The sequence below is a fragment of the Chiloscyllium plagiosum genome, unplaced genomic scaffold (genome assembly GCF_037043375.1).
Source record: "Chiloscyllium plagiosum isolate Xiang-an unplaced genomic scaffold, Cpla_swu_hap1 HiC_scaffold_14, whole genome shotgun sequence".
Taxonomy (NCBI): domain Eukaryota; kingdom Metazoa; phylum Chordata; class Chondrichthyes; order Orectolobiformes; family Hemiscylliidae; genus Chiloscyllium; species Chiloscyllium plagiosum.
This window is the reverse complement of record NW_028270152.1, coordinates 11,025,103-11,052,300: the sequence shown is the minus strand read 5'-3', so window position 1 is coordinate 11,052,300 and position 27,198 is coordinate 11,025,103. Positions and strand designations below refer to the sequence as shown.

At 41.8% G+C, this 27,198-nt stretch overlaps 1 protein-coding gene across 4 annotated transcripts in view; it reads left to right on the top strand.

Moving 5' to 3' along the window:
* LOC122558819 (uncharacterized) overlaps positions 1–27,198 on the top strand; it is a 39,639-nt gene that overhangs the window by 1,528 nt on the left and 10,913 nt on the right. The window contains exons 1-8 of one of the 4 annotated variants that reach the window (XM_043707613.2): positions 1,652–3,079; positions 4,301–4,389; positions 6,837–6,904; positions 7,948–8,226; positions 10,501–10,560; positions 12,979–13,014; positions 16,243–16,644; positions 25,933–26,229. In XM_043707613.2, coding sequence (XP_043563548.2) covers positions 6,859–6,904; positions 7,948–8,226; positions 10,501–10,560; positions 12,979–13,014; positions 16,243–16,644; positions 25,933–26,229 — 1,120 coding nt within the window. In that variant the 5' untranslated portion in view covers positions 1,652–3,079; positions 4,301–4,389; positions 6,837–6,858. Of the gene's footprint in view, positions 1–1,651; positions 3,080–3,122; positions 4,390–6,836; positions 6,905–7,947; positions 8,227–10,500; positions 10,561–12,978; positions 13,015–16,242; positions 16,645–25,932; positions 26,230–27,198 lie in introns of those variants that run through there. The other 3 variants (XM_043707614.2, XM_087994074.1, XM_087994075.1) reach the window with 3 other exon arrangements.

The following is a 27,198-nucleotide window of genomic DNA, read 5'->3' as shown; positions in this document are numbered from 1 at the left end:
AGTTAACACTCGTCTTGCCATTCCTTGAGCCTCTATCACACCACAACATCATATTTTCACACTGCAATATGTGTCTGTAACTCCCGATGTAATTACCAACATGTACATCAACTCTATTTTGACTTCACTTCTTTCCTTATTCTGACGTTGCCTTCTTAACTTGCTATTGTTTCTGTTATTGCCAGTTGCATCCCTCAGTATTTTGTAAACCCCGATCTTCTGTACTATTTTCCATTGTTTACCTCATCCTGTCAAGTTAGGTTAAAGTGGACTGGAATCAAGATTAGAGGGATGCTGGAAAAGCACAGCAGGGCAGGCAGCATCTGAGGAGCAGGAAAAATCAATGCTTTGGGCAAAAGTCCTTCATCCTGATGAAGAGCTCCTGCCCGAAACATTGATTTTTCCTGCTCCTCGGATGCTCTAATCTTGACTCTAATCTTGACTCTAATCTCCAGCATCTGCAGGACCCACTTCTGCCTAAAGTGGACTGGAGGCTTGGAGTGGAGTTGGACCGGGGCCTGATGTGGGCAGTCAAACCACTGAGCTGCTGCAATAAAGTATTGAGTTGAAATTTTTTACTGGACTGTACAATACCCATATCCTTTAACGATGTTATAACTATCTTACATCTAACTTATTTTTAAGACATTGTAAGTAATGCTATTACTTTCCCTTTTATTCCTCTTTTGTATCCAGGATTTGTACTTAAGTACTTGTACCTAAGATGGTGCCATTAGAGGCAGCCTTTGTAAAGATCTTTCATACCACTCCTGTACTTCCTAAGCGTGACAATAAAAGCTATTCTATTCTGTAGACAGAAAATACCCTGCAAGAAACTCAGTCCCAGCTCTGTCCAGCTTGTTCCCTTGCTGCAACCAATCCCTGTGCTGCAGGAAGTTGTACATTTTGCCAACCACGCATTCATCTGACTTGCCTTTCCATTCTTGCACTCCCGAGCACAGGAGTAAGTGGAGATTGCTACATTTGAGGTTTGGTTTGTTAACTTTCTTTATTAACACCCTAGATTTTGACTGCAGAACCAAATTCCCCTCCCTCTCCAAGCTATTGGTATCAACATGGACGTTGCCCTTTCGCTCTTCACCTTCCCTCAGAAGACCATTCTGCAGCTATCCTGGACCATGGCACCACAGAAGCAACATACCATCCTCGAGGTCACATTGACAACCACAGAAACGGTTCTGTTCTCCTAAGTAACAAAGCTCCTATCACTATAGCTCAATCTTTCTTCTTCCTCCACTCCTGTACAGCTGAGCCACTCGTGGTGCCACAAATGTGGTTCTGCTTACCCTTCCATGAGGAACCAGGGCCCCAATCACCTTCCAGAATGGAAAACCGATTTGAGAGCAGAGCCCCAGGAGATTCCTGTGTTACTTAACCTGTTCCTCTCGCCAACTGCCTGACAGTTACCTATTCCCTTCCTACATGTGGTGGGACAGCATCTCTAAAAAGCGCTCTCCATATAACTCCCGGCCTTGCGGGTGTGCCCCATTATACCCGGTCCCCGTTTGAGCTCAGAGACCTGGAACTCAGGTTTCTGCAGCTACAGCAACATGCCCACAACAGTCGGAGATTGCTGGAGAAACTCAGCAGGTTTAGCAACATCTGTGCACAGAGAAACAGAGTTAATATTTCGAGTCTGATGACCATTTTTTAGAACAAGTCACTAGACTCAAACAATTGATTCTGTTTCTCCCTCCACAGATGTTGGCAGACCTGCTGAGTTTCTCCAGCAATTTCAGATCTCCAGAAATCACATTGTTTGCTTTATTTTGCTTGTCTCGGGTCCCACATATGCACACTACCAAGCTGTGCTGTCATGCCTTATACTTAAACTTGCGTCTTCTTAAATGTACACTCCCAATGTTATCTTTACTCTCCAGCTCTTATCCTACTTTGGCTTTTTCTTACTTTATTGGAGGTGATGGCCTAGTGGTATTATCACTAGGCCTTTTAATCCATAAACACTGGAAGTCTTCAGTGGTCCCACGTTTGAATCCCACTGTATCAGATGGTGGAATTTGAGTTCAAGAAAATCCTGAAATTAAGAATCTAATTGCAACCATGGATCCATTATCAGCTGTTGGGGCAAAGCCATCTGCTTCACTAATGCCCTTCAGGGAGGGAAATCTGCTGTCCTTGTCTGGCCTATGTGACTCCAGACCCCCAGTAATATGGTTGACTCGTGACTGCCTTCTGGGGCAATTAGGGATGGGCAATAAATGCTGGCCCAGCCAGCAACACCCTCATCCTGTATTTAATGATTTGTTCTATAATCTATATAATATATTTCGTTGTTAAATTGGCCCTGGTTTTCTTTTTTTTTTCTATTGCTGAGTTTTAGTTCCTTCAAAAATAAATATTACACTTTTCTATAAGATAGCAATTTTCAAACAAACCCTAACAGCAATATGATCCCTGCCAAATATCTGTGACGTCGACTCTTTTTCAACCACAGAATGGGCTGAATCTTCAGCTGAAGGACATTCCTGGTCATCTCCCTGTAAAAGTAGGCCTTAGGCCTGGGCCACGATTTGTACTCTTCAGCTCTCCACTGCTCTTCTGCATAGCATTAGATTGGATTCCTGGGTGATTAGTCCCATGGCACCATCTTTTCCCCCATTACTGCATAACTTTTATTCTTTGGTGATGTCTTAAAGACCAGGAAATGGAGCACATTGACAGAGATAAGGTTACAATTTGGCGCAGAGGCTTAGCTTGAGCCCGCCAAAAATAAAACATTTCAATCTGCTTGGACGAACAGAGGACTTGAACACAGATACTGTCATGGATTGGAACAAGAGAAGATCATTTAATACTTCAGGACTGCCAGCATTTGAGTAAAATCAGAAGTAACCTGCAGAACCTCTCGTTATTACGTTACTCCTTGTTTCTGATACTGTACCTGAAAAGAATACACATCGACATCGGTTGTTAAAACTGTAATCAGTAACTTTCTTGTGGGGGGTGAATTCTGGGGTTTTTGCTTTACTTGCAGATGGGGCATGATGTTGCAGGACGAGCCAGCATTTATTGCCTGTCCCTAATTGCCCCTCAGAAGGTAAGAAGGCCCCTAAATGGCCTTGCGTTATTTTAATAACTTTGGTCTACTTTTCTCACCTTCTTCTTGAATTTCTCTGTCCATTTGATGTAATGGAGATTAAACTTCCATTCAATAGCATAGAAAAGATTGTCAACTGTTCTTGCTAGCTTACACCAATCATAGGGTCATAGAGTGAGACAGCACAGAAACAGACCCTTCAGTCCAACCTGTCCACACCAACCATAATCCCAAACTTAACTAGACTACCTGCCTGCGCTTGGCTCATATCCCTCCAAACATTTCTTTTCAAGTACTTATCTAATTATCTTTTAAATGTTGTAACTGCTTCCAATGGAAGTTCATTCCACACACAAAATCTGTGTTAAAAAACAAACTGCCCCCATGTCTTTTTTTAAAATCTTTCTCCTCTCACTTTAAAAATATGCCTCTAGTCTTGAAATCCCCCACCCCCAGGAATAAAGACACCTTCCATTCACCTTATCTATACCCCCCATTATTTTATAAGCCTCTATAATGTCACCTCTCAACTTCCTACACTCCAGTGATAAAAGTCCCAGCCTATCCAACCTCTTGTTACAACTCAAACCCTCCACCTTCATGGTAAATCTCTTCTGAACTCTCTCCAGCTTCGTAATATTTGGGAGATCATAACTACACACAGTACTCCAGAAGAGGCCCCACCAACATCCTGCATAATCTCAACAAGACGTCCCAGCTCCTATACTCATAGGCCTGATCAATGAAGGCAAGTGGGCTAAACGCCTTTCTAACCACACTTTATATGGGGTGCAAACTTCAAAGAATTATGTCCCTGAATCTTTAGGTCTCTCTGTTCCACAACACTGCCCAAGGCCTTCCTCTTTATAGTATCATTCTTGTCTTTCTTTGTTTTACCAAAATGTAATACCTCGCATTTATCCAAATCAAACTTAATTTGTCACTCTTCAGCCCATTGATCCAATTGATCAAGATCTCTCTGTAATCTTAGATAACCTTCTTCACTGTCCACTATCCCAGCATCTTTGTGTCATCAGCAAATTGACTAACCACATGCTTTATATATTCACATCTCAATCATTTATAGAAATGATAAACAAAAGTGGAAGCAGCATATTCACTGTAAAACACCAGTGGTCACAGGTCTCTAGTCTGAAAAAAAATAAAAAAAGCAACCCTCCAATAATGCAGCCTTATCAATTTTTTTTTACTCTTTTGCAGGATTTGGGCATTGCTTGTAAGACCAGCATTTATTGTCCATCCCTAATTACTCATAGCAGCTTTAAGAGTCATCCACGTTGCTGTGGATGGTGAGTACCCTCTTGAACTGCTGTAATCTGCGTGCTGTGTGTTGACCCACAATGCCATTAGGGAGGGAATTCTGGGATTTTGACCCAGTGACAGTGAAGGAATGGCAATATATTTCAAAGTCAGGATGACTCTGAAGGGAACATGCAAGGGTGGTGTTCCCATGTATCTACTGCCCTTGTCCTTCCAGATGGGAGTGGTCATGGGTTTGGAAAGTGCTGCCTAAGTATCTTGGGAAAATTTCTGCAGTGCATCTTGTATCTGCTGCTACTGAGCATCAGTTTGGAGAGAGTGGATGTTTGTGGATTTGGTGCCAATTCAAGCGGGCTGCTTTGCCCTGGATGGTGTTGAGCTTCTTGAATGTTGTTAGAGCTGCACCCATCCAGACAAGTGGGGAGTATTCCATCACACTCCTGACTTGTGCCTTGTTGATGCGCAGGCTTTGGGGAATCAGGAGGTGAGTTACTCACTCTGGGATTCCGAGCCTCTGGTCTGCTCATGTATTTTTTTGGTAAGTCCAATTGAGTTTCTGGTAAATGGTAATTCCAAGAAAGTTGATAGTGGGGGATTCAGTGATGGCAATGCTATTGAATTCTATGCAGCTGGCAGCTTTCCCTCTTATTGGTTCTCTCAGCACCAGCTACAGTCTAGCAGCTATGTCCTTCATAGTTGCCGAGCCACTCTTGGTAGTGGTATATTTTGTTCTTGCCATCCTGAGTACTTCCTCTCAGTGTTGTTCAACATGGAGGAGTACCGATCCATCAGCAGAGGGAGGATGGTACGCGGTGATCAGCAGGAGGTTTCCTTGCCCAGATTTAACATAAAGCCATGAGACTTCATGGGATTCAGAGTTAATGTTGAGAACTCCCAGGGCAACTCCCTCCTGACTGGATACCACTATGCTGCCATTTCTGCAGGGTCTGTCCTGCCGATGTGACAGGACATATCTAGGGATTGTGTTGGTGGTGTCTGGGACATTGTCTCTAAGGTATGATTCCATAAATATGACTATGTCTGTGAGACAGCTCTCCTAATTTTGATACTGTCACCCCCATCTCCCATGGCACAATTCAAATCCAGAACATTGGTTGAGTTTCTCAATTAATAGTCTAATGACAATATTACAAGGCTATTGGCTCCCATGTGCAAAATGTACCTCCTTATTCCATTCCTGAATGACCTTGCACTATTTTTATAGTTATGGTCCACTTTTCTCAAATACTTCTTGAACTTTTCTAGCCATTTAATACAACGAAGATTAAACTGCTATTCAGCAACAAAGATAAGACTGTCAACTGCTCTTTCTAGCTTACATTAATCATTCAGTCTGATTGGAAATGTTTACTCTTTTGTGGCATATGGGCTAGCATTTTTACTCTTTTGTGGCTGGGCCCGCATTTATTGCCCATCCCTAATTACCCATAAGGCAGTTAAGAGTCTCCCGCATTACTGTGGGTCTGAAGTCACATGTAGACTAGGATGGTAAGGGTGGCAGATTTCCAACCCTGAAATGAAACATCAGTGAACCAGATGAGCTCTGCAGAAGTTAGTGATAGTTGACATGGTATGTCAACACTGAGATTAAGCTCATAATTACAGGTTTGTTGTTACATTTGAATACAGTTACAATTACAACATTTGAAAGGCATCTGGATCGGTACATGAATAGAAAAGGTTTGGAGGGATAAGGACCAAATGCTGGCAAATGGGACTAGATTAATTTAGGATATCTGGTCGGCATGGATGAGTTGGACCAAAGGATTTGTTTCCGTGTTGTACATCTCTATGATTTTATGACTCCATAATTTTGTCCTCAGAACTTTGCCCTGGGCCAATGGGCTACTTGCCCAGTAGCATTACCATTACCACAATGTACAGGATATAAAACACCAATAACCATTGCAAGTACTCCTCTGGTTCACTAATGCCCTTTAGGGAAGTCAATCTGGTGTCCTTACCTGGTCTAGATCCACAGCCATGTGATTGAATTATAGAATCCCTATAGTGTGGAAGCAGGCCATTTGACTCATCAAGACCACATTGACGCTCTGAATAGCATTCCAGCATCCCCTACCCTATAATCATTTAATTCCCATGGCCAATCCACCTAACCTGCACATGCTTGCGGACTGTGGGAGGAAACTAGAGCACACCCACGCAGACATGGGGAGAATGTGCAAACTACATACAGTTGCCCAAGGCTGGAATCAAGCCTGAGTCCTTGGTGCTGAGGCGGCAGTGCCAACCACTGAGCCACCATACCAGCCTCAAATCTTAAGTGTCCTCTGAAATGGTATAGCAAGCCATCCAGTTTAAAGCCAAATATAGACAGGGAATAAATGCTGGCCCCATCCAGTGACCAAACAAAAAATACAAGATTATACACTGCAACCATTAAAAAATAAACTGTTCAGAAATGACTTATTGATATTTTACCTATTTTTTTTAGAAACTAAGCATCTGAGCTCAATATGCCTTCAGATGAAGAACGTGATATGGACAATTCTGAACAAAATGGTATAGTAAGCTGATAATTTTGGGCTTGTTTTGATGAGTGGACAATTGAATATTAAAATAAGTAAAGACAATTGCAGCTCCGAGGAGAGATTAGAGAGGTAGAGGTTGTTTTCCTTGGAACAGAAAAGGCTGAGGGTCGACATGTCTGAGGTATACAAAACTGTGAGGGATAAAGATGATGTGGAAGTGCCTCTGTTGGACTGGGGTGTGCAAAGTTAAAAATCACAGAACACCAGGTCACAGTCCAACAGGTTTAATTGGAAGCACACTAGCTTTTGGAGTGTTCCTCCTTCATCAGGTGGAGCCTGTTTTCCTTGGCAGAGAGTTCAAAAACCATGGGTCACAGATTCAAGCTAGGGGGCAGAAGAATTAAAAAGGGAACTTGAGGAAAAACACTTTTATGCAGAGGGTGCTGGTTGTCTGGAAATCGCTGCCAGAGTTGGTGACGGTCGTAGAGGGCAGAGATCTTCTACTCTAGTATAAGGTAATTGAATCTGCACCTTAAGTGCTACAAGCGGGGACCGTGGGGGCAGTGGGGGTAGGGTATTTGGGGATCAGTGGGGGGGGGGGGGGGGGAAGGGATGGGGGGAGAGAGGGGGGAACTATGGACCGGGTACAGGAAGGTGGGATTACACAGGACACCTTGTTATCTTTGGGTCACCATGGACAAGATGGGCCAAATAGCCCCTTTTGTGCTGTATCATTTCTATGGTACTAAAGAAAGCTAAAGTCTGGTGGGGTGGTTGAGGCAGGAATCCTCACAACCTTTAAAAAATATTTGGATGAGCACTTGAAATGTCAAAACATTAAAGGCTATTGGCCAAGTGCTAGAAAGTAGGATTAGTGTAGCTAGCTCAGCAATCGATTGGGCCAAAGGGCCTCGTATGTGCGGTATAACTCTGAAATGGATAAGCACAAATACTTTTGAAAGATAGAACTAATTGATGACTTGTATTGGGTAATTTCCATTGAAGGCCTTTCCTTTTGGTTACAATAATAAGTTTAGTTCTGCATCAATAATGTTTTTTCTCATTCTGATTCAGATCAACCCATCTCAGACAAACAGTTGATGGAGTTAGCTGGAAAACTGGGGAACACATGGCAGAGCTTAGCAATTCAACACCTAGGCTTTAAGGCATATGAAGTTGAGAACTTCATTTCTGATGGAAATAGTAATCAAGACAAAGCATTTAAAATGTTACAATCTTGGAAATGTCGAGAAAAATGTCCAACAGTCGGGGACCTGATCCATATTCTTGATAAAGCAGATACTGATTCTGATGCATGGTTATTTCTTTGTAATAAAGGCAGTAAATATAACGGTAAGTCTTGTTTTTAGAAACACCAAGATTTGTAAGTGTGTGTGATGCCAGCGTGGAACAGGTTAATGTAGAATTATCTACCTACTCTAAAGGTGGGCTCTTGTGTTACAGAAGTGGGGTCCATACCTCTGGGGAAGGAGATCTGAGTTAGAATTCTATCTGCTCCTGATATATATCATAACATCTCTGAACAGTTTAATTAAAAATACTTGGTTCAGAGTTGTGTAGTAATCTCACTTAATTGACTGATCAGGAAAATATCGAAAACCTCTGCTCCAATCAGCTGATATAGTTCAGTTGGGCAAGTGTTAGACTGAGGATCTAAGTTCTCTAGTTCACTCCTTGGCTTTGATGGACCAAACAGGACATTTCCATTTTCACTTTTTTTTCGAGTATTCTTGGTTCAGTGGCAGTGCCCCTACCTCTGAGCCAGGAGACCTGCGTTCAAGTCCACCTACTCCAAAGGTTTCCATAGCAACTCCGACCAGGTTTATCAGAAAGTATCTATAACAGAGCCAAAACAACAGATGGTAGAATTTAAAATCAATTAATAAATTCTGGAATTGGAAGCTGGCTTAGTAATGGTGACCATGAAACTGTCATTGATTGTCCTAAAACACAACCTGCTTCACTGATGTTGAAGAAAATAAGAGAACAGAGAACAATACAGCACAGGATCAGGCCCCTCAGCCCACCAAGCCTGTATGCCTTTCTAAACTAAGTAAGTATCTTCAATTCCCTATCTATTCATGTATCTGTCAAAATGCCTCTTAGATTCATAAGTTCATAAGGGATATAGGAGCAGAATTAGGCCATTCAGCCCACTGAGTCTGCCCCTCCATTTGATCATGGCAGATATGCTCCTCAGCCCCATTTTCCTGCCTTCTCCCCATATCCCTTCAACCCATTATCAATTAAAAATCTGCCTAACACCTCCTTAAATTTACTCACTGTCCCAACATCCACCACTCTTTGTGGTAGCAAATTTCACAGATTCACAATCCTTTGGTAAAAGTAATTTCTCCTCAACTCTTTTTAAAATTTGTTACCCCTTATCCTAAGACTGTAACTTCTTGTCCTAGAATGCCCCACATGAGGAAGCATCCGCTCCATGTCTATTTTATCCATGTCTTTTATCATCTTGAATACCTCAATTTGACTCCCCTCATCCTTCTCTTAAATGTTGACATTGGTTCAGCTTCTACCACCTCCTCTGACAGCACATTCCAGGCATTTACCACCCTCTGTGCAAAACATCTGTCTCTCACATTTACATCAAATTTTCCCTTTTTTAACCTTGTCTGCCCTCTTTACCTCTGACCTCAATGAGACTCCACACCCACAGCAATATGATTGACTTTGTTATGAAGTTAAAGGTGTATACTATACCTTTAAGAGAGAGGGAATGCTGTTCTGAACTGAGAACTTAGAAGCACCTGTACATATGACTAGATGGTAGTGCCAGAATGTACTGGACAATTGAAAATATGTAACAATTAGGGTGTGAAATAGATGCTTGAGTTGGTTGCTGTTTTGACGCAATTTGAATTTAACCAATCAGTTTAAATTATGCCCCAGGATACTAAAACCCAATCAAATTTGAATTTATTGTTTTGTTGACATCTAACCAATGAGACAATCCAAGGTTGGGAATATAAAAATGAGGACAGTTTGAAAATTGCAGAGAGAGCAACTGCCATCAATAGAGACTCAAGAAATTAGGAAACACTCTCAATCAAAGGTACTTGTTCATATGAAACCAATTAGCAGTAAAAAGAAAGAAGATGACCCAGGGAGATCTTCAGCCGGAAGAAGACAGACACAGAAGATGATAGCGGCAGTGTGGTTTTGAAATTAAATTGATGCAATTTTAATAAGTGTCTTATTGGAACATCATATTGTTATAGAGTTGGAGGCATTTAATAAGCAGTTAAGAGAAAGGGAGGCTTAGAGTTATGAACAGTTATTGGTTAATGTTCACTTTTAGAGTTAAAAAATAAATTTGATATTATTTTCTTTAAATAGTGGAATTTGGGAGTTCTTTGTCACTCATATTTTAACAGATTACGAGATGAGGTGAGCTTTTTTTTGGGTATTTGGTTGAGTTAGCAGAGGGGTTCACCGCTGTGTCATAACAACTTTTAATGATGTTGGACTTCCCATATCCCAAGTAGACCCAACTCTTTAAGTCAACCAAATAACTAAGAACCTTTCTGATAGAAATTTCAAGTTTCATGCATATTTTACTGCCGAGAAAAATCTGTTTCTCTTCAGAGTTGAGATGCAAATGTTGTCACAAAATGGACTGCCAGTGCAAATGTGAGGCTGCTCAAGGTAAGAACCTGCCAGCTTGTGTTCCTGAGCTTCCTCTTTGCTTTATACACATGATGGGAATTTTTAGCGAGAGTATACAGTAAAACCTTTTCCAAATCTCCTCATCACCCCACCCACTGCCAAAAAATAAGAGGGACGACATACCTTCCTCCCTTGGTTAATAAGAATTCAAAGATAATTGAGACTTCTCCTTGTCAGCAGAACAATTGTGTATATACCATGATATACCAAACAAAAGGCATATGTATAATTTTAATAAGTCATCAATCAATGTCACTTATCTTAAGCTTTATCAGACAGCGGGGTTCATTCACACCATACAAGAGAAGACTGGTGTTACACCACTGGGCAATCATTTGCAGAACTGTCCGACAAAAATTCTGATGGGCACTTAGAGTGAGCAATCTAAGCATCATTCGGTAACTGTCAAGGCTAAAATCATTGTCTCTTCGAGAAGCATGGGTTAATAAGGCACAACCAACATGAAACTGTTAAAGATAAATTAACTCTACTGACTTAATTGTGTTTGTTGATTAGAAAACAGAGTAGATGTCTACAAGGGCAGGTCAGAGGATAGGAGAACTGTACTATGTAACTCACCTCCTGACTCCCCAAAGCCTTCCTCATGAAGGACTTATGCCTGAAACATTGATTCTCCTGCTCCTCAGATGCTGCCTGACTGGCTGTGCCTTTCCAGCACCACACTCTTGACTCTGATCTCCAGCATCTGCAGCCCTCACTTTCTCCTCCCCTGGCCATCATTTACAAAGGCACTAGTCAGGAGTGTGATGGAATACTCCCCACTTGCCTGGATTGGTGCAGCTCCAACAACACTCATGTAGCCTATCACCATTCAGGATAAGCACTCTGCTTGATTGATTGATTAATTGATTGATTGTCACGTGTACCAAAGTACAGTGAGAAGCTTTGTTTGCGAGCAGATCACTTAAGCAGGGATGTACAGGTCAAAGGTAAAAAAAGCTTAGACAGAGGCAGTCAGGTTATGTTGCACAGGCATGTGCTAGACAAGATCAGCATTATTTGAGGTTAGTGAGTTCATTCGTCAGTTTAATAATGTAGCAAACAGTTAACTTAATGAGAGAAGTGGGGTACCTGGGATGAAGAAGGCACAGGTAACTTGTGTACAGGAGGTAGAAGTAAACAAGATGTTGGAGAGAATTGTTTGTTGTTGTGTCACCATAATCTTACCAGATCATAGGGGCTGCTCTTTCATTAGAGAGAAGCAACTGGTGGTGATTTAACCTGAGGGCCACCAGACCTCAAGTGAGGGAAGAGGTTGAGAAGGAGAGTCCTTCATGGTAACCTCAAACCAGTGATGGGAACTGACCCCCACACTGTTGACATCACACAGCTTTGAAAACCAACAATCCAGCTAACTGAGCTAAACCAATTCCCTAGTGATAATTATGCAGTGGCGTGCTACAACAGTAGGTTTAAGAGCTCCTTGCTTGTTTTTCTGCATAATTGACCTGAGAGCATGTAGGGATTACAACTTTGATGATCTGAACGATATACAGTTTGGGAACAGAATAAATGATGGAGACAATAATAGCATGGACAATCATGTGGTTGATGTAATTAATTGAAGATAAATGATGTGATAAATCACAGAATAGTTCCAGTACTTGGCCCCTTCTGTTTGCACAGGGTCTCTGAGCATTTTAACTCCGTACAAATCTCCTGCTCTTTATCCTATAATCCTTTTCTCACCATAAAGGGGCGATGATGGCCTGTTGATATTAATACTGGGTATTAGCACTAATCTAGAGACCCAGCTAATGACTGACAACTGGGTTCAAATCCCACCATAGCAAATAGTGGAATTTAAATTTAATAAAAATCTGGAATTAAGAGTCTAACAATGACCATGAAGCCATTGTTGATTGTTGGGAAAAAAACCATCAAGTTCACTAATGTCCTTGATGGAAGAAAACTGTTGTTCTTACCTAGGCAAAAGTGAGGACTGCAGATACTGGAAATCAAATCCACATTAGAGTGGTGCTGGAAAAGCACAGCAGGTTAGGCAGCATCCGAGGAGCAGGAAAATTGTTGTTCTTACCTGGTCTGGTCTACATGTGACTCCAGCCCACTGCAATGTGGTTGACCCTTAACGCTCCTCTGGGCTATTCGGGATGGGCAATAAATGCTGGCCCAGCCAGCGACTCCCACATCCTGCGAATAAAAAGCACAGCTGTATTAGACTTTAAGCATTAACTCTGTTTTTCTCTCTCTGCCGATGCTGCCAGACCTGCTGAGTTTCTCCAGCAATTTCTATTTTTTAACCTAAATTACTAATGTTGTGCTGTTAGCTTGTGACTATATTAAGTAAATTGATAAGTATCAGTGTTTTGATGAAAAATAATTTGTTGTTGATATTCAACTTTTCTTTTTCTTCAGGACATTTTTTCTCCAACCCCAGTCCCAGTGGAGATAGTGAGTAACAAATTGGCTTTCTAATGCAAATATACTAACCACATATGACAATTTCTTCTTTCCAGGAATCAGCAAACGTTTTCTCAACAATGACAAATATAATGATACCCATTCTTAAATAGGGTGACCAAAATATAACACAATAATCATAAAGAGCCCATACACTATGGAAGCAAGCCACTTGGCCCAGCATCTCCACATCATCCTTCCAATGAGCATTGCATTCCATAAATTCAGCACCCTTTGCATGAGCAAGTTATCCCTTAGGTCTCTTTTAAATCTTACCCTTCTCACCCTAAACCTAGGCTCTCTAGTCCTGGACTCCCCCACCTTATCTCTGTTTTAGAATGCCTCATGATTTTATAAACCTCTATAAGGTCACCCCTCAGCCTCCAATGCTCCAGGGAAAACAGCCCCAGCCGATTCAGCCTCCCTATAGCTCAAACCCTCCAACCTAGCAATCACTTCTCTAGCTTCCCACAGAGTTCTCGGGTACACCTGATCAGGTCCTGGGGATTTATCCACTTTTAACCGTTTCACGACAACCATTTCTTTGTAAATCTTTTCTGAACCCTTTCAAGTTTCACAACATTCCTGTTGGCTGATTTTCGTTAAGATTCAACCTTATACCTGGTCCTCTGAGCTAAGATAATTTCTCATGACTGTCCTGCTCGTGCCCTTTTTCGACATAGAGTCATAGAGTCATAGAGATGTACAGCATGGAAACAGACCATTCGGTCCAACCCGTACAAGCCGACCAGATATCCCAACCCAATCTAGTCCCACCCGGCCCATATCCCTCCAAACCCTTCCTATTCATATACCCACCCAAATGCCTTTTAAATGTTGCAATTGTACCAGCCTCCACTGGCAACTCATTCCATACACATACCACCCTCTGCACAAAATAGTTGCCACTTAGGTCTCTTTTATATCTTCCCCCTCTCACCCTAAACCTATGCCCTCTAGTTCTGGACTCCCCCACCCCAGGGAAAAGACTTTGTCTATTTATCCTATCCGTGCCCCTCATAATTTTGTAAACCTCTATAAGGTCACCCCTCAGCCTCCGATGCTCCAGGGAAAACAGCCCCAGCCTGTCCAGCCTCTCCCTGTAGCTCAGATCCTCCAACCCTGGCAACATCCTTGTAAATCTTTTCTGAAACCTTTCAAGTTTCACAACATCTTTCCGATAGGAAGAAGACCAGAATTGCACACAATATTCCAACAGTGGCCTAACCAATACCCTGTACAGCCACAACATGATCGCCCAACCTCTGTACTCAATACTCTGACCAATAAAGCAAAGCATACCAAACACCTTCTTCACCATCCTATCTACCTGTGACTCCACTTTCAAGGAGCTATGAATCTGCACTCCAAGGTCTCTTTGTTCAGCAACACTCCCGAGGACCTTACCATTAAGTGTATAAGTCCTGCTAAGATTTGCTTTCCCAGAATGCAGCACCTCGCATTTATCTGAATTAAACTCCATCTGCCCCTTCTCAGCCCATTGGCCCATCTGGTCCAGATCCTGTTGTAATCTGAGGTAACCCTCTTTGTTGTCCACTACACCTCCAATTTTGGTGTCATCTGCAAACTTACTAACTGTACCTCTTATGCTCGCGTCCAAATCATTTATGTAAATGACAAAAAGTAGAGGGCCCAGCACCGATCCTTGTGACACTCCACTGGTCACAGGCCTCCAGTCTGAAAAACAACCCTCCACCACCACCCTCTGTCTTCTACCTTTGAGCCAGTTGTGTATCCAAATGGCTAGTTCTCCCTGTATTCCATGAGATCTAACCTTGCTAATCAGTCTCCCATGGAGAACCTTGTCGAATGCCTTACTGAAGTCCATATCGATCACACCTACTGCTCTGCCCTCATCAATCTTATTCAAAAAACTCAATCAAGTTTGTGAGACATGATTTCCCATGCACAAAGCCATGTTGACTATCCCTAATCAGTCCTTGCCTTTCCAAATACATGTACATCCTGTCCCTCAGGATTCCCTCCAACAACTTGCCCACCACCGAGGTCAGGCTCACTGGTCTATAGTCCCCTGGCTTGTCTTTACCACCCTTCTTAAACAGTGGCACCACGTTAGCCAACCTCCAGTCTTCCTGCACCTCACCTGTGACTATCGATGAACAAATATCTCAGCAAGAGGCCCAGCAATCACTTCTCTAGCTTCCCACAGAGTTCTCGGGTACACCTGATCAGTCCTGGGGATTTATCCACTTTTAACCGTTTCACGACATCCAGCACTTCTTCCTCTGTAATCTGGACATTTTGCAAGATGTCACCATCTATTTCCCTACAGTCTATATCTTCCATATCCTTTTCCACAGTAAATACTGGTGCAAAATATTCATTTAGTATCTCCCCCATTTTCTGTGGCTCCACACAAAGGCCGCCTTGCTGATCTTTGAGGGGCCCTATTCTCTCCCTAGTTACCCTTTTGTTCTTAATATATTTGTAAAAACCCTTTGGATTCTCCTTAATTCTATTTGCCAAAGCTATCTCATGTCCCTGTTTTTCCCTCCTGATTTCCTCTTAAGTATACTCCTACTTTCTTTATACTCTTCTAAGGATTCACTCATCTATCCTGTCTATACCTGACATATGCTTCCTTCTTTTTCTTAACCAAACCCTCAATTTCTTTAGTCATCCAGCATTCCCTATACCTACCAGCTTCCCCTTTCACCCTGACAGGAATATACTTTCTCTGGATTCTTGTTATCTCATTTCTGAAGGCTTCCCATTTTCCAGCCGTCCCTTTACCGGCGAACATCTGCCTCCAATCAGCTTTCGAAAGTTCTTAAGTGTTACCTCAGCTCCTTTTCCATCTTTTCTTGACCCCTTCCAAAATGTCAACTCATAGTATTATGGAATTTCGGAATGCCTACAGTGTGGAAGCAGGCCATTTAGCCCAATGGCTTAACGGCAACCCTTCGAAGAAGATTCCCACTACCTTATTCCCATAACCCTCTGTTTCCAATGGCAATCGACCCAACCACTACATCCATGGATTCTAATACTCTGGAATATCCAGATCCCAGTTATGATCTGTTCCTTCTCCTTAAAGAGTGCAGCAACTCAGTATTTCAGGTCTAGAAAAGAAAATACACTCTGTCAGCTGAGGCTAAGATAGTAAACAAACAGGGGAGAAACCTGTTGTGTAATCCAGGCTATCTAAGTACATTTTTTGTCTGCTTTCATCCACAGATTGTTCAGTTAAAACTGTAATAGTTAAAGCTAATACCATCCAGAAAAAAGGAACTGAAGCTCTGGAAAACCTATTTCAGGAATTATTTGAAAGTAATATCAACCTCCTCTTAAAATTTCGAAAAATTGTTAATTCTATGGAAAGTAAAATTCTGAACATTGTACCAGGATGTGTAGAAGCCCATCTGCAGATTTTATCTTACACTGCTCTCCTGAAACTCAGCCTGTTACCTGTAAAGGGAGGCTCTGAAGGGATAAAGCGGCTTGCTCCTTTACACCAGAAGCTACAAAATGCTATGGAAGAAGAACTTCCCGATGTGAACATAACAAATGAGATGCTTTCTTTCACCAACTATTTCGAAGGTGGATCTTACAGAAAAGCACTGGAATATTTTTGTAAAGGTAGGTCATTGTGAATCACAGAGGTAACATGAATAAGATACGAAGAACAGTAAGGAAGGACCAGTCTAACATTGAATGAATATCCCTTTTGATCTCCTCCATCTAATGTCACTATAGCAGTAGAAAACTTTCAGGTACTCCCTCATTTGAGCAAGAGAGAGAGAGACAGAGAGAGAGAAAGTGTTCAGAAAAGATTTATAAGGATGTTGCCAGGGTTGGAGGGTTTGAGCTACAGGGAGAGGCTGAATAGGCTGGGGCCGTTTTCCCTGTAGAGGCTGAGGGGTATTCTTATCGAGGGTTATAAAATCATGAGGAACATGGATAGAATAAATACACAAGATCTTTTCCCCATGGTAGGTAGAGTTCAAAACTAGAGGGCACATGTTTAAGATGAGAGGGGAAAAATTTAAAAGGGACCTAAGGGGCAAGTTTTTCATTCATGTGTATGGAATGAGCTGCCAGAGGAAGTGGTGGAGGCTGGTACAATCACAGCATTTAAAAGGCATCTGGATGTGTATATGAATAGGAAGGATTTAGAGGGATATGGGCCACGTGCTAGCAAATGGGATGAGATTAGATTAGGATATCTGGTTGGCATGGACGAGTTGGACTGAAGGGTCCGTTTGTGTGCTGTACATCTCTAGGACTCTATAATTCTAAGTTTCACATTCAGAGACAGACTGAAAAGGCAGCAAGACAGAGTGGAAAAGTCAAAGAGGCTGAGGGACAAAGTGTTAAATGTCAAAGTGAGGGAGAGAGAGAGAGAGAAAGTGGAAAATGCAGAGTTGAAGAGACAAAGAGAATTGAGACAAAAACCATTAAAGCCGATGTTTAAGAGAGACTGGTGACTATTATCTAAACTGAATTTCTACACTATTTTTGTTTATATTCAATGTTTCATTCTATTTTGAAAATTATTTCAATTAGGAATGCACAACGTTACCTTAGAATGGTACAGTATTTCAACTTGTACTTTGGTTTCTTTTGGCAAGAAAATGTCTGAAGGAACCTAACTCTAGATTTAACATTGATTCCTATTGGAAACTGTAATTCAATTAAAGTTGTCTCACTTAAAGTAGCATTTTCTGTTAGTACTATCTTAACTTTTAAATGAGGACATCTTGTTATTCTCTTATTCCAGAATAAGTGTTTTACATCTTCTCATTCAGCTGTTGTGCCCCATCATAATTTATGTCGCTCCTTTAACATTGCCAGTACTTGCTAGATGACAGAATTAGAACAAGGTAACAAAATCAAGTTAAATCTTGAAAGGGAAATGAATGATAAAATTTGACCTAATAATACTAAAGGTAATTACGAGACGTTTTGACAGTATAGCAAGTAGATGAGCTGGGCCAAGTAAAAAATGTGAAATTGCCTGTCAGAAAATGTTAACCAAATTAGAAAGATCTATTATAAGCAAAAGAGTTGCTCAACTAAGTGCGTGGAATTCCTGCAGTGTAGAAGCAGACCATTCAGCCCATTCCAACACTCCAAAGAGCATTCAATCCAGACCCACCTCATCCCTACAGTGCTGCATTTCCCATGGCTAGCCCACACATCCCTGGACACTAGCACAGCCAATCCACCAAAGCTGGGCATCTTTGGACTATGCAAGGAAACCCACGCAGACACGGGGAGAATGTGCAAACTCCACACAGACAGTCACCTGAGGTTGGGATTGAACCCAGGTTCCCTGGTGCTTATGAGGTGGTAGTGCTAACCCACTGAGCCACCGCGTTATCCCCAAATGCAGCGCCCCTTAAGGAAAGAAGTTGTACTAATTGGTGAACGCTTGGTAGAAATACTAAATAAAGGAAGGAACCTTCCACTTTTTGCTCCAAGTGCAGAGCAGAGAGTGAAAACTGGAGGGTCCCCCATCACCCTCTAGATACCCTCTAAGAGTGGCATAGTGGCTCAGTGGTTAGCCCTGTTGCCTCACAGTGCCAGTAACCAGTTTCGATTGTTTTCACTGGAAAGATGACAGCTGAGAGGAGGCCTGATAGAGGTCTCCAAAATTACAGAAGCATTGACAGGGTGGACAGTCAGAGACTTCTTCCCCAGGGTGGAAGTTTCAATTGCAAGGGGACACAGATTCAAGGTGAGGGGGGGGGGGGGGGGAGTGGGTAGTTTAAGGGAGATGTGTGAGGGAAGGCTTTCACACAGAGATATAGGAGCCTGGAATGCACTGCCAGATGAGGTGGTGGAAATAGACACATTGGCAACATTTAAGAGTCTGGTTGGTTCCGTGAACAATGAGGGAGTAGAGGGATACAGACCAAATAAGGGCAGAAGCTTTGTTTTTTAGTTTAGCTAGGGCATGATGATTGGCCCAGGTTTGGAGGGCCAAAGGGCCTGTTCCTGTGGTGTTCTTCTCTCTTGTTCTTTGTTACTTAATCCTGCTTGGCCCTCACCTCCCTTGGCTTTAGCTGATGGAAGTTGAGTTCCAGCTGGTGGAAGTATGCTACATGTGGTTGGGAAAGGGGTTCCAGGGTTTTGATCCAGTAAAATAGGCAGAGAGACAAATTGTGAACAATGATGTTAAATACTTAATGCTTTGTTATCCCACAATATAATCTCAAGGCCAAACGTATCTCTGTACCAAACTTTGCATGTTAAATGGGAGGAGAGAGACAGCTTAATTTCTTGCTTTCCTCCAACTTGCACAGGCCTTTTCCTATCCATTCATCATCATCTTTTTTCTAGATATTTTTTAATGAAACAACCTGTTCAGACAAAACTCTGAAGTAACAATGACTTGAACCTGGGCTGATGTGGCTTGAAGGTAGACTCACCACAAGAGTCTCCTTTCTCTGTCATTAGTAACCTTAGTCAAACCTCCTGTGTCACTGAGAGAGTACGAACATGTGGAATGATTAGATTCCCTCCAGTGTGGAAACAGGCTCTTTGGGCCAACAGGTCCACACCGACCCTCTGAAGAGCAACCCACCCTCCTCTGACTAATGCACCTATGGACAATTTAATATGGCCAAGTCACCTGACCTGCACAGCTTTGGACTGTGGGAGGAAACCAGAGCACATAGAGGGAGCTCACACAGACACAGGGAAAATGTACAAACTCCACACAGACAGTCACTCAAGGCTGGAATTGAACCTGGGATACTGGTGCTGTGTGGCAGTAGTGCTAACCACTGAGCCACCATGCAGCCCCCGTTCAAGCAAATGTTGTTGGAGAGCTAAATAAATGAGAGCATGCAGACGGAAATCAGTATCTAGTGGAAATTCACATAACTGTGTCCTTAGTTGTTTTTTTATTTTCACTGAAATGTAAAAGTAAAGTCACCATGGTCCTACCAGACCATAGGGTTGCAATCTCATAAGAGAAAGATTGCGTTTGGTGGTTTAACCTGTGGGTCACTACGGAAAAGTTGAACAGTTCAGAAGGTGAGTCCTTTATGCTGGTGCAGGAATTGAACCTATTGTGTTGGTCATTGCTCTACCTTTAAAACAAAACAGCTGACCTGCTTACTGAGCTAACCAGTTAGAGTAGCTTGCGTTTTCTTTAGAATGACTTTAAAACGCAGAAAACTAATTAAAAAAAATGAAATCGACAGAGAAAGGGAAAACAGATTATAACGGCTAGCCAAAGTCAAGGAATAGATTTCCGAAGCTCTCATAATTATAAAAGAAACTGCAATACAGGTTTCCCCTGGTATCCGAAAGTACAGCGTTCCAATGAAACCTTTCGTAAGCTGAAATGGTGTAAAACGAAGAAGCACTCATTTATATGGGAAAAATTTCACTCTTTTTTTGTAAAAGCGAAAATCCTTTTCGAATTTCTTTCGGTTATCAAAAAGAGGTACTAACGTAGGTCTTTCATAAAAGCGAAGTTGCGTAAAGCAAATTTTCGAAAAGCGGGGGATACCTGTTCTTCAGTGTACAAATAAATACAATATGTTGCAAATTGTAGGTCACCTTCATTCACAAAATAAAAATGAAAGGTCTATTACACTCTGCATTTCATATTCAAGTCTATTGATCATGTGTTGTCCACTTGAGTTCATTAAATTTTGAATAATTTACAAACTATTATAGGTTTCACAAAGTATTAGGTTAGGCTGTCTTATAGTCTATACATTCTGAATTTTATTTGTGGAATGGTGTCTCTCCTTAATTCCATTGCATGCTTACTTTGTATGGTTTCAACAAGAGATAGGGGATGCAGCTGAAGGGTGACCTTATAGAGGCTTATAAAATCATGAATGGCATGGATAGGGTGAATAGCCAGGAACCTTTTCCCAGGGTAGGAGAGTCCAAACCTAGAGGGCATAGGTTTAAGGTGAGAGGGGAAAGATTTAAAAGAGACCCGAGGGGCAACTTTTCCATACAGTGGGTGGTGTGTGTATGGACTGAGTTGCCAGAGGAAGTGGTGGGTTTGGTGCAATAACAACTATCAAAATGCATCAGGTTGGATATGTGTATAGGAAGGGTTTAGAGGAAAATAGGTCAAGTGCTGGCAAATGGGACTAGATTAGTTTAGGATATCTGGTCGGTGTGGACGAGTTAGACCAAAGGATCTGTTTCCATGCTCTATGACTCTATAAGAGGTGGATTCAAGAACTTTCTTGTGACTCCCAGGCAGATTTTTCATAACCTTTAGCAGTGGAACACATATTCAATTGTTTACTTATGTCAGGATAGCTTTGGTTTGTGTTGCCTATAGTTAGATACATCTTAGAGTTTCAAAAGAGGACAGGGTGTAGACTTCATGAGTAACACATCCCACCATTGGATTCAATGGTCTTGTTGAGCATGGTTGAGCATGCAGTTGTTTGATAGTCCTGTGAACAACACTTTCTATCACTTTCAAATTATCAATATTGGACCAATGGGATGGCAATGAACTGGATTGGACTTGTCCTGCTTTGGTGAACAGGGCATAATTGGGTGATCATTCACATTGCTGGGAAAAGGTCAGTGCTGTAGCTGTACTCGAGCAGTTTGTATGGAGACGTAGCTAATTCTGGAGTACAGGTCTTCAGTACTGTTGCTGGAACATTGACATGGCTTGTAAGTGTTGCTACATCCAGTGCCCCTATCTGTTTCTTGATTTGTTATGAAATGAACTGGGTAAGAAATGGCACTGACCATATCTGAGAGCCTTCATAGGTGATGAAGTGAATCATCTAGCCAGGATGTCATCTGAAGGCTATTGCAAACATTTTACCTTTGCCATTTGAACTGTGTGCTCAACTCCATCGACATTGAAGAAGGTTAAATTCAGGAAGCTCCTACCTTTCTTTACTTCCCCACCACCCATCATGACTAGATGTGACAGCATTGTGGATCTTTGATCTGATTCACCAATTCTTAGTTTAGCGGTATTGGCTTTTGATCTTCCAGAATTTCTTGGACTCTGGAATGGTTCCTGGAAAGCAGGAAGGGTGACCCTGCTGTTCAACAATGAAGGGAAAACGAAAAATAGAGAACTTCAGGTCAGGTCATCTGACATCAATAAATATTCTTGTGAGATGTTCTGATTTGTATTAAATGGAAAACTTTGACAAAATGTGCCTCTTTTTCAGCAATTATGCAAGTTGTGTACAAACAACAATTAGAAATGTCTTACAAGGGAACCACACAGAAAATCATACATTTCAGCATGAATTTATGGAAGGAAATGCAGATTTGTCAAATTTGTTAGTTTTTTTTTGATGATTCAACTAATAAGTAGATAAGGGACGATCAGTGGATGTAATACATTTGGAATCTCAAAAGTAAGCTACTGCAGAAGAGATTGTTGAGTGCAATAAGAAGTTATGGGATGAGGCTAATATATCACCATGGATTGAGAGCCGGTTAATGGTGAGAAAAACAAAGAGTAGAGATAAACAGTTCATTTTTTGGGATGGGTGACTGTAGCCAGTGGTGTTCCACAGCGTCTGAGCTTGGGTCTCACATCCAGAGAATTTATATCAATGACTTAGGTGAAGGATTGACCATGATACATTTCACTTTGATGATATTTTTTGGTTTGGGTAAGTGTACTGTGAATAGCATACGAAGCAGTTGCAAAACTTTTCAGATAATTAACTGAGCGGGCAAAAATATGGTAGATGGAATATAATACGGAGAAATTTGAAGTTAGTCACTTGGTAGAAAAAAATCAAAAACATTAGAATTTTTAAATAAATGAGAAATTGGGAAGCTTGAGAGATCCAAGCTTCCTTGTAACCAAATTACTGAAAGTTGACAGGTACAACAAACAACTGGGAAAGCATATGGTACATTAGCTTTAATTGCAAAGCGATTGGTGTTTAATAGTACAGGAACCTTACTGTCATTACATAGGACTTAGGTAGTACCAAATTTGGAGTTCTGTATAGAGTTTGGGTCTCCCTACTTAAGAAAGGAAATATTTGCCTTAGAAGGAGAGTAGCAAGGGTTCACTGAAGTAATTTCTGGAGTGAGAGGATTGTCCGGAGTAGAGATTGAATAAATTAGATCTATATTCTGATATCTTTATCCCACGGTTCTTAATCTTATGCAAAACCTTTCAACCTCAGTTGGTTGAAATGCAAGAAGCGTACGACTCTGATTTTGCCTGGGGAGCTTCATTATGTGCATGACAATATGTGCATCTCCACCCCTATAGAAGAGAATCTTCAAGCATTGCTTAACGATTTCACGAAAGCATGCCAAAGAATTAGTAGCAGCCTGAACCTCAAGAAGACTCAAGTCCTTTCCCAACCAGGACACATTCTGATACATCTCTCCATTAAAACCAATGGAGAAATCCAAACTACCAGAGAAGCTACTTTTCATCTAAGGCTGACATTGATGTGGACGTTCAGCTTTGCATCCAATTTGCGAGGGCCACCTTTGAATGTCTAAGGATGAGAATCTTCAATGACCGTGACAACCGCGCTCATACCAGGATCCTTGTGGATAATGCAGTCATCCTTCTGACTCTCCTGCATGGCTGTGAAACTTATAGACACCAACGCAAGGCCCTTGCGGAGCACCGCTGATGCTGTTTGAGATGGATTCTCCGCATCAGCGGGAGGACAGGTATACTAACATCAGTGTCCTTATAGCAGCTAACAGCAACAGTATCAAGGCCACAATCATTCAAAACCAACTCCGCTGGGCCTGACACCTGTTTAAGGTGCCTGAGTTCTGATGGCCAAAGCAAATCATCAGCTGTTCAAGGAAGGCACCTGAACAAGAGGAGAACTAAGGAAGTGTTTCCAAGACTCCCTGAAGGCCTCCCTCAAGAAATGCATCATAGACATTAATGCACAGGATACCCTCGTTCAGAAGAAACTAACTGGGAGGAATCTCCTGTATGAAGGGACACCATTCTTTGGCGAAGTACAAAGTATGGAGAAGGAACTGGAGAAAAGCATGCCAACGATCTTGAGGGCAGAGACCAGTTCCACCTCCTGCAAGCACTGGCTAAACATATGAGTGGAGTTGTGGCTCTAGAACTGGGGTTATCAGGTGCACAATAACCACCAGGACCCATGACCAGTGACATGGAATTTCCGTAGGCGTGGACAATCATACTCGTTAGTGAATGGTTGCCATCGTTGACGATACTCTTCATTGTTTAGAAGATGATTTAAATATAAGTGAAGATGATGAAAAGTATAAATTTTTTAAGAGGCTTGATAGGGTAGATGCTGGGAGGCAGTTTCCATTGTCTTTGGTACCTAGAACAAGTGGGGAACTGTCTTAAGATGAGGGGTTGATAATTAGGGACTCAGATGAGGAAACATTTCGGTCAAAAGATTATGAATCTTTTGAATTCTCCGCCGATGTGAGCAGACAGAAAGGTCTGCTCACAAAATAGGTGACAGATATTTGCTATTTCATATCTGAGGGCAGTGCCCTGATCGATCAGAGACAGCTTGCCTGGTGAAATGTATTCTTCATCAAACTGTTCAGACACATTTGCAGAGCAGGTGGCACTTGAACCCAGACCCTCTCACCCAGAGGTGGGGACAAGACCTCCCCTCCCTCATTTAAAATTTAAGACAAGCTTGGCTGTTAGCTGTCAGAAGCAACTGGTGCATGCTCCATGGAAGCACCTCTACCATCTGAGCCCACTTGCCAGCCAATCACATTCTCTCTTCTCAAAGAGATTAGATGTTGGTTGCTCTCTTAAATTTCGATTCTTGCAAAATGTCCTGATGAATGCAAGATGGGAAACCTTGACAAACCATGTCCTTTTTCTCCCTGCAGTACTCAAGTTTTGTCTTACCAGGTGATAATTTAGATATATGGATACTGTTGGGAATTATAGGAGGAAGAATACCCATGATCTTACTAACTGGTGAAGATAGCTCAAGAAACAAACTATGGATAGCTGCCTCAAGTTCTTGGTTCTTAAGAGTCGTAGAGCATGGAAACAGACCCTTCGGTCCAACTAGTCCATGCCGAACCTAATCCCAAACTTAACTAGTCCCACTTGCCTGCTCCTGGCCCCATCCCTCCAAATGGGTATGGAATGAGCTCCCAGAGGAAGTGGTGGAGGCTGGTACAATTGCAATATTTAAGAGGCATCTGGATAGGTATATGAATAGGAAGGGCTTGGAGGGATATGGGTCGGGAGCTGGCAGGTGGGATTAGATTGGGTTGGGATATCTGGTCGGCATGGACGGGTTGTACCGAAGGGTCTGTTTCCATGCTGTACATTTCTATGACTCTATATACTTATCCAAATGTCTTTTAAATGTTGTAATTGTGCTCATGCCCACCACCTCGTCAGGATGTTCATTCCACATGCATACTATGTGTAAAAACATTTGCCTCTCATGTCTTTTTTAAATCTTTCTCCTCTCAATTTAAAAATGTACCACCAGTCTTGAAATCGCCCATCCTAGGGAAAAGACAGCCACCAGTAACACTATTTATACCCCTCATGATTTTATAAACTTCTATAAAGTCACCTCTCAATTCCCTATGCTCCAGTGAAAAGAGTCCTGGCCTATCTTTATAACTCTAACCTTCCATTCCAAGCAACATTCTGGTAACTCTTTTCTGAACCCTCTCCAGTTTAATAATACCATTCCTATTACTGGGGGACCAGACACAGTGTTCCAGAAGAGGCCTCACCAATGTCCTGTACAATCTCAACATGACTTCCCAACTCCTTCTTATTACCTTTATTATAAACTATCTTGATTCTTGATCATTGTAGCTCAACCATCTGTTTTAGGTCTAAACCAGGATTGAAAAGTGATAACATTCACCTCAATCTCTTTCGAGTCTGCACTGAAAATCTGTTCTGACTTTTCTGTTAAATGTTGTTTTATGTTTCAGGTTTTGCTATTGATGATATGCTCCCAATCATCAAAAAACCAAAACAATTTCAGAATATTGATTATCTATGTATTGATATCAAAAATGACCCAGGGACAACCTTAAGTGATCTGAAGAGAGAATTTGTGAAGCAACGATACAGAAAACTACATGAATTCCAAAGGAAAGTATTAAAAGGAAAGCCAATGAGCAAAAGTGATTACAGCCTTAATATTATGTCAATTGATAATGTTTTAAATAAACCTAAAGGCAAGTGTGGAAAAAAATTCAAGAAGGACACAGATAAAGAATTACCAGGTAAGGGAAACATATTAATGTTAATTGAGGTGGAACTGCCAAATGTAGGTTACATTATGTTCTTCTTTCAGATGTATAAATGTGCCAATATTACACCAACTTTGACCATAAGATATAGGAGCCGAATTAGGCCATTTGGCCTATCATGTGTACTTCACCATTTGACCATGGCTGCTACATTTATCAACCTTACTCTCCTGCTTTCTCCCTTTAACCCTTGACCCCCTTACCAAGCAAGAACCTATCTATCCATGTCTTGAATACACTCAATGACGTGGCTCCACAGCCTTCTTCAGCAATTTCGCCTGGCTGAAGAAATTCTCCTCATCTCAGTTCTCAAGGCGTCCAGACACTGTGCAGCTGTGCCCTTGGGTCCTCGTCTCTCCTACTGGTGGAAACGTCTTCTTCATGTCTACGCTATCCAGGCCTCTCAGTATTCTGCAAGTTTAAATCAGATTCTCCTCATCCTTCTAAACTCCATTGAGTACAGACCCAGAGTCCTCAACCACTCCTCATGTGACAAGCCCTTCATCCCCAGGATCATTCTTGTGAACCTCCTCATGAGCCCTCCAACTCCTTCAATACAGGGCCCAAAACTGCTCACAATATTCCAAATGTAGTCTGACCAGAGCCTTATATAGTCTCAGCAGTACGTCTCTGCTTTTGTATTGTAGCCTTTTTGAAATGAATGCTAATATTGCATTTGCCTTCCTAAGTGCCAACTGAACCTGCATGTTAACCTGAAGAGAATCCTGAACTAGGACTCCCTTTATGCTTCAGATTTGTGAAACCTTTCCCCATTTAGAAAATAGTTTATGGCTCACTTTTTCCTGATAAAGTGAAACCCCACACTTTCTCACATTGTACTCCATCCACCACTTCTTTGCCCAATCTCTTTACTTGTCCAAATCCTTCTGCAACTTTCCTGTATCCTCAATACTACCTGTCCCTCCACCTATTTTTGTGTCA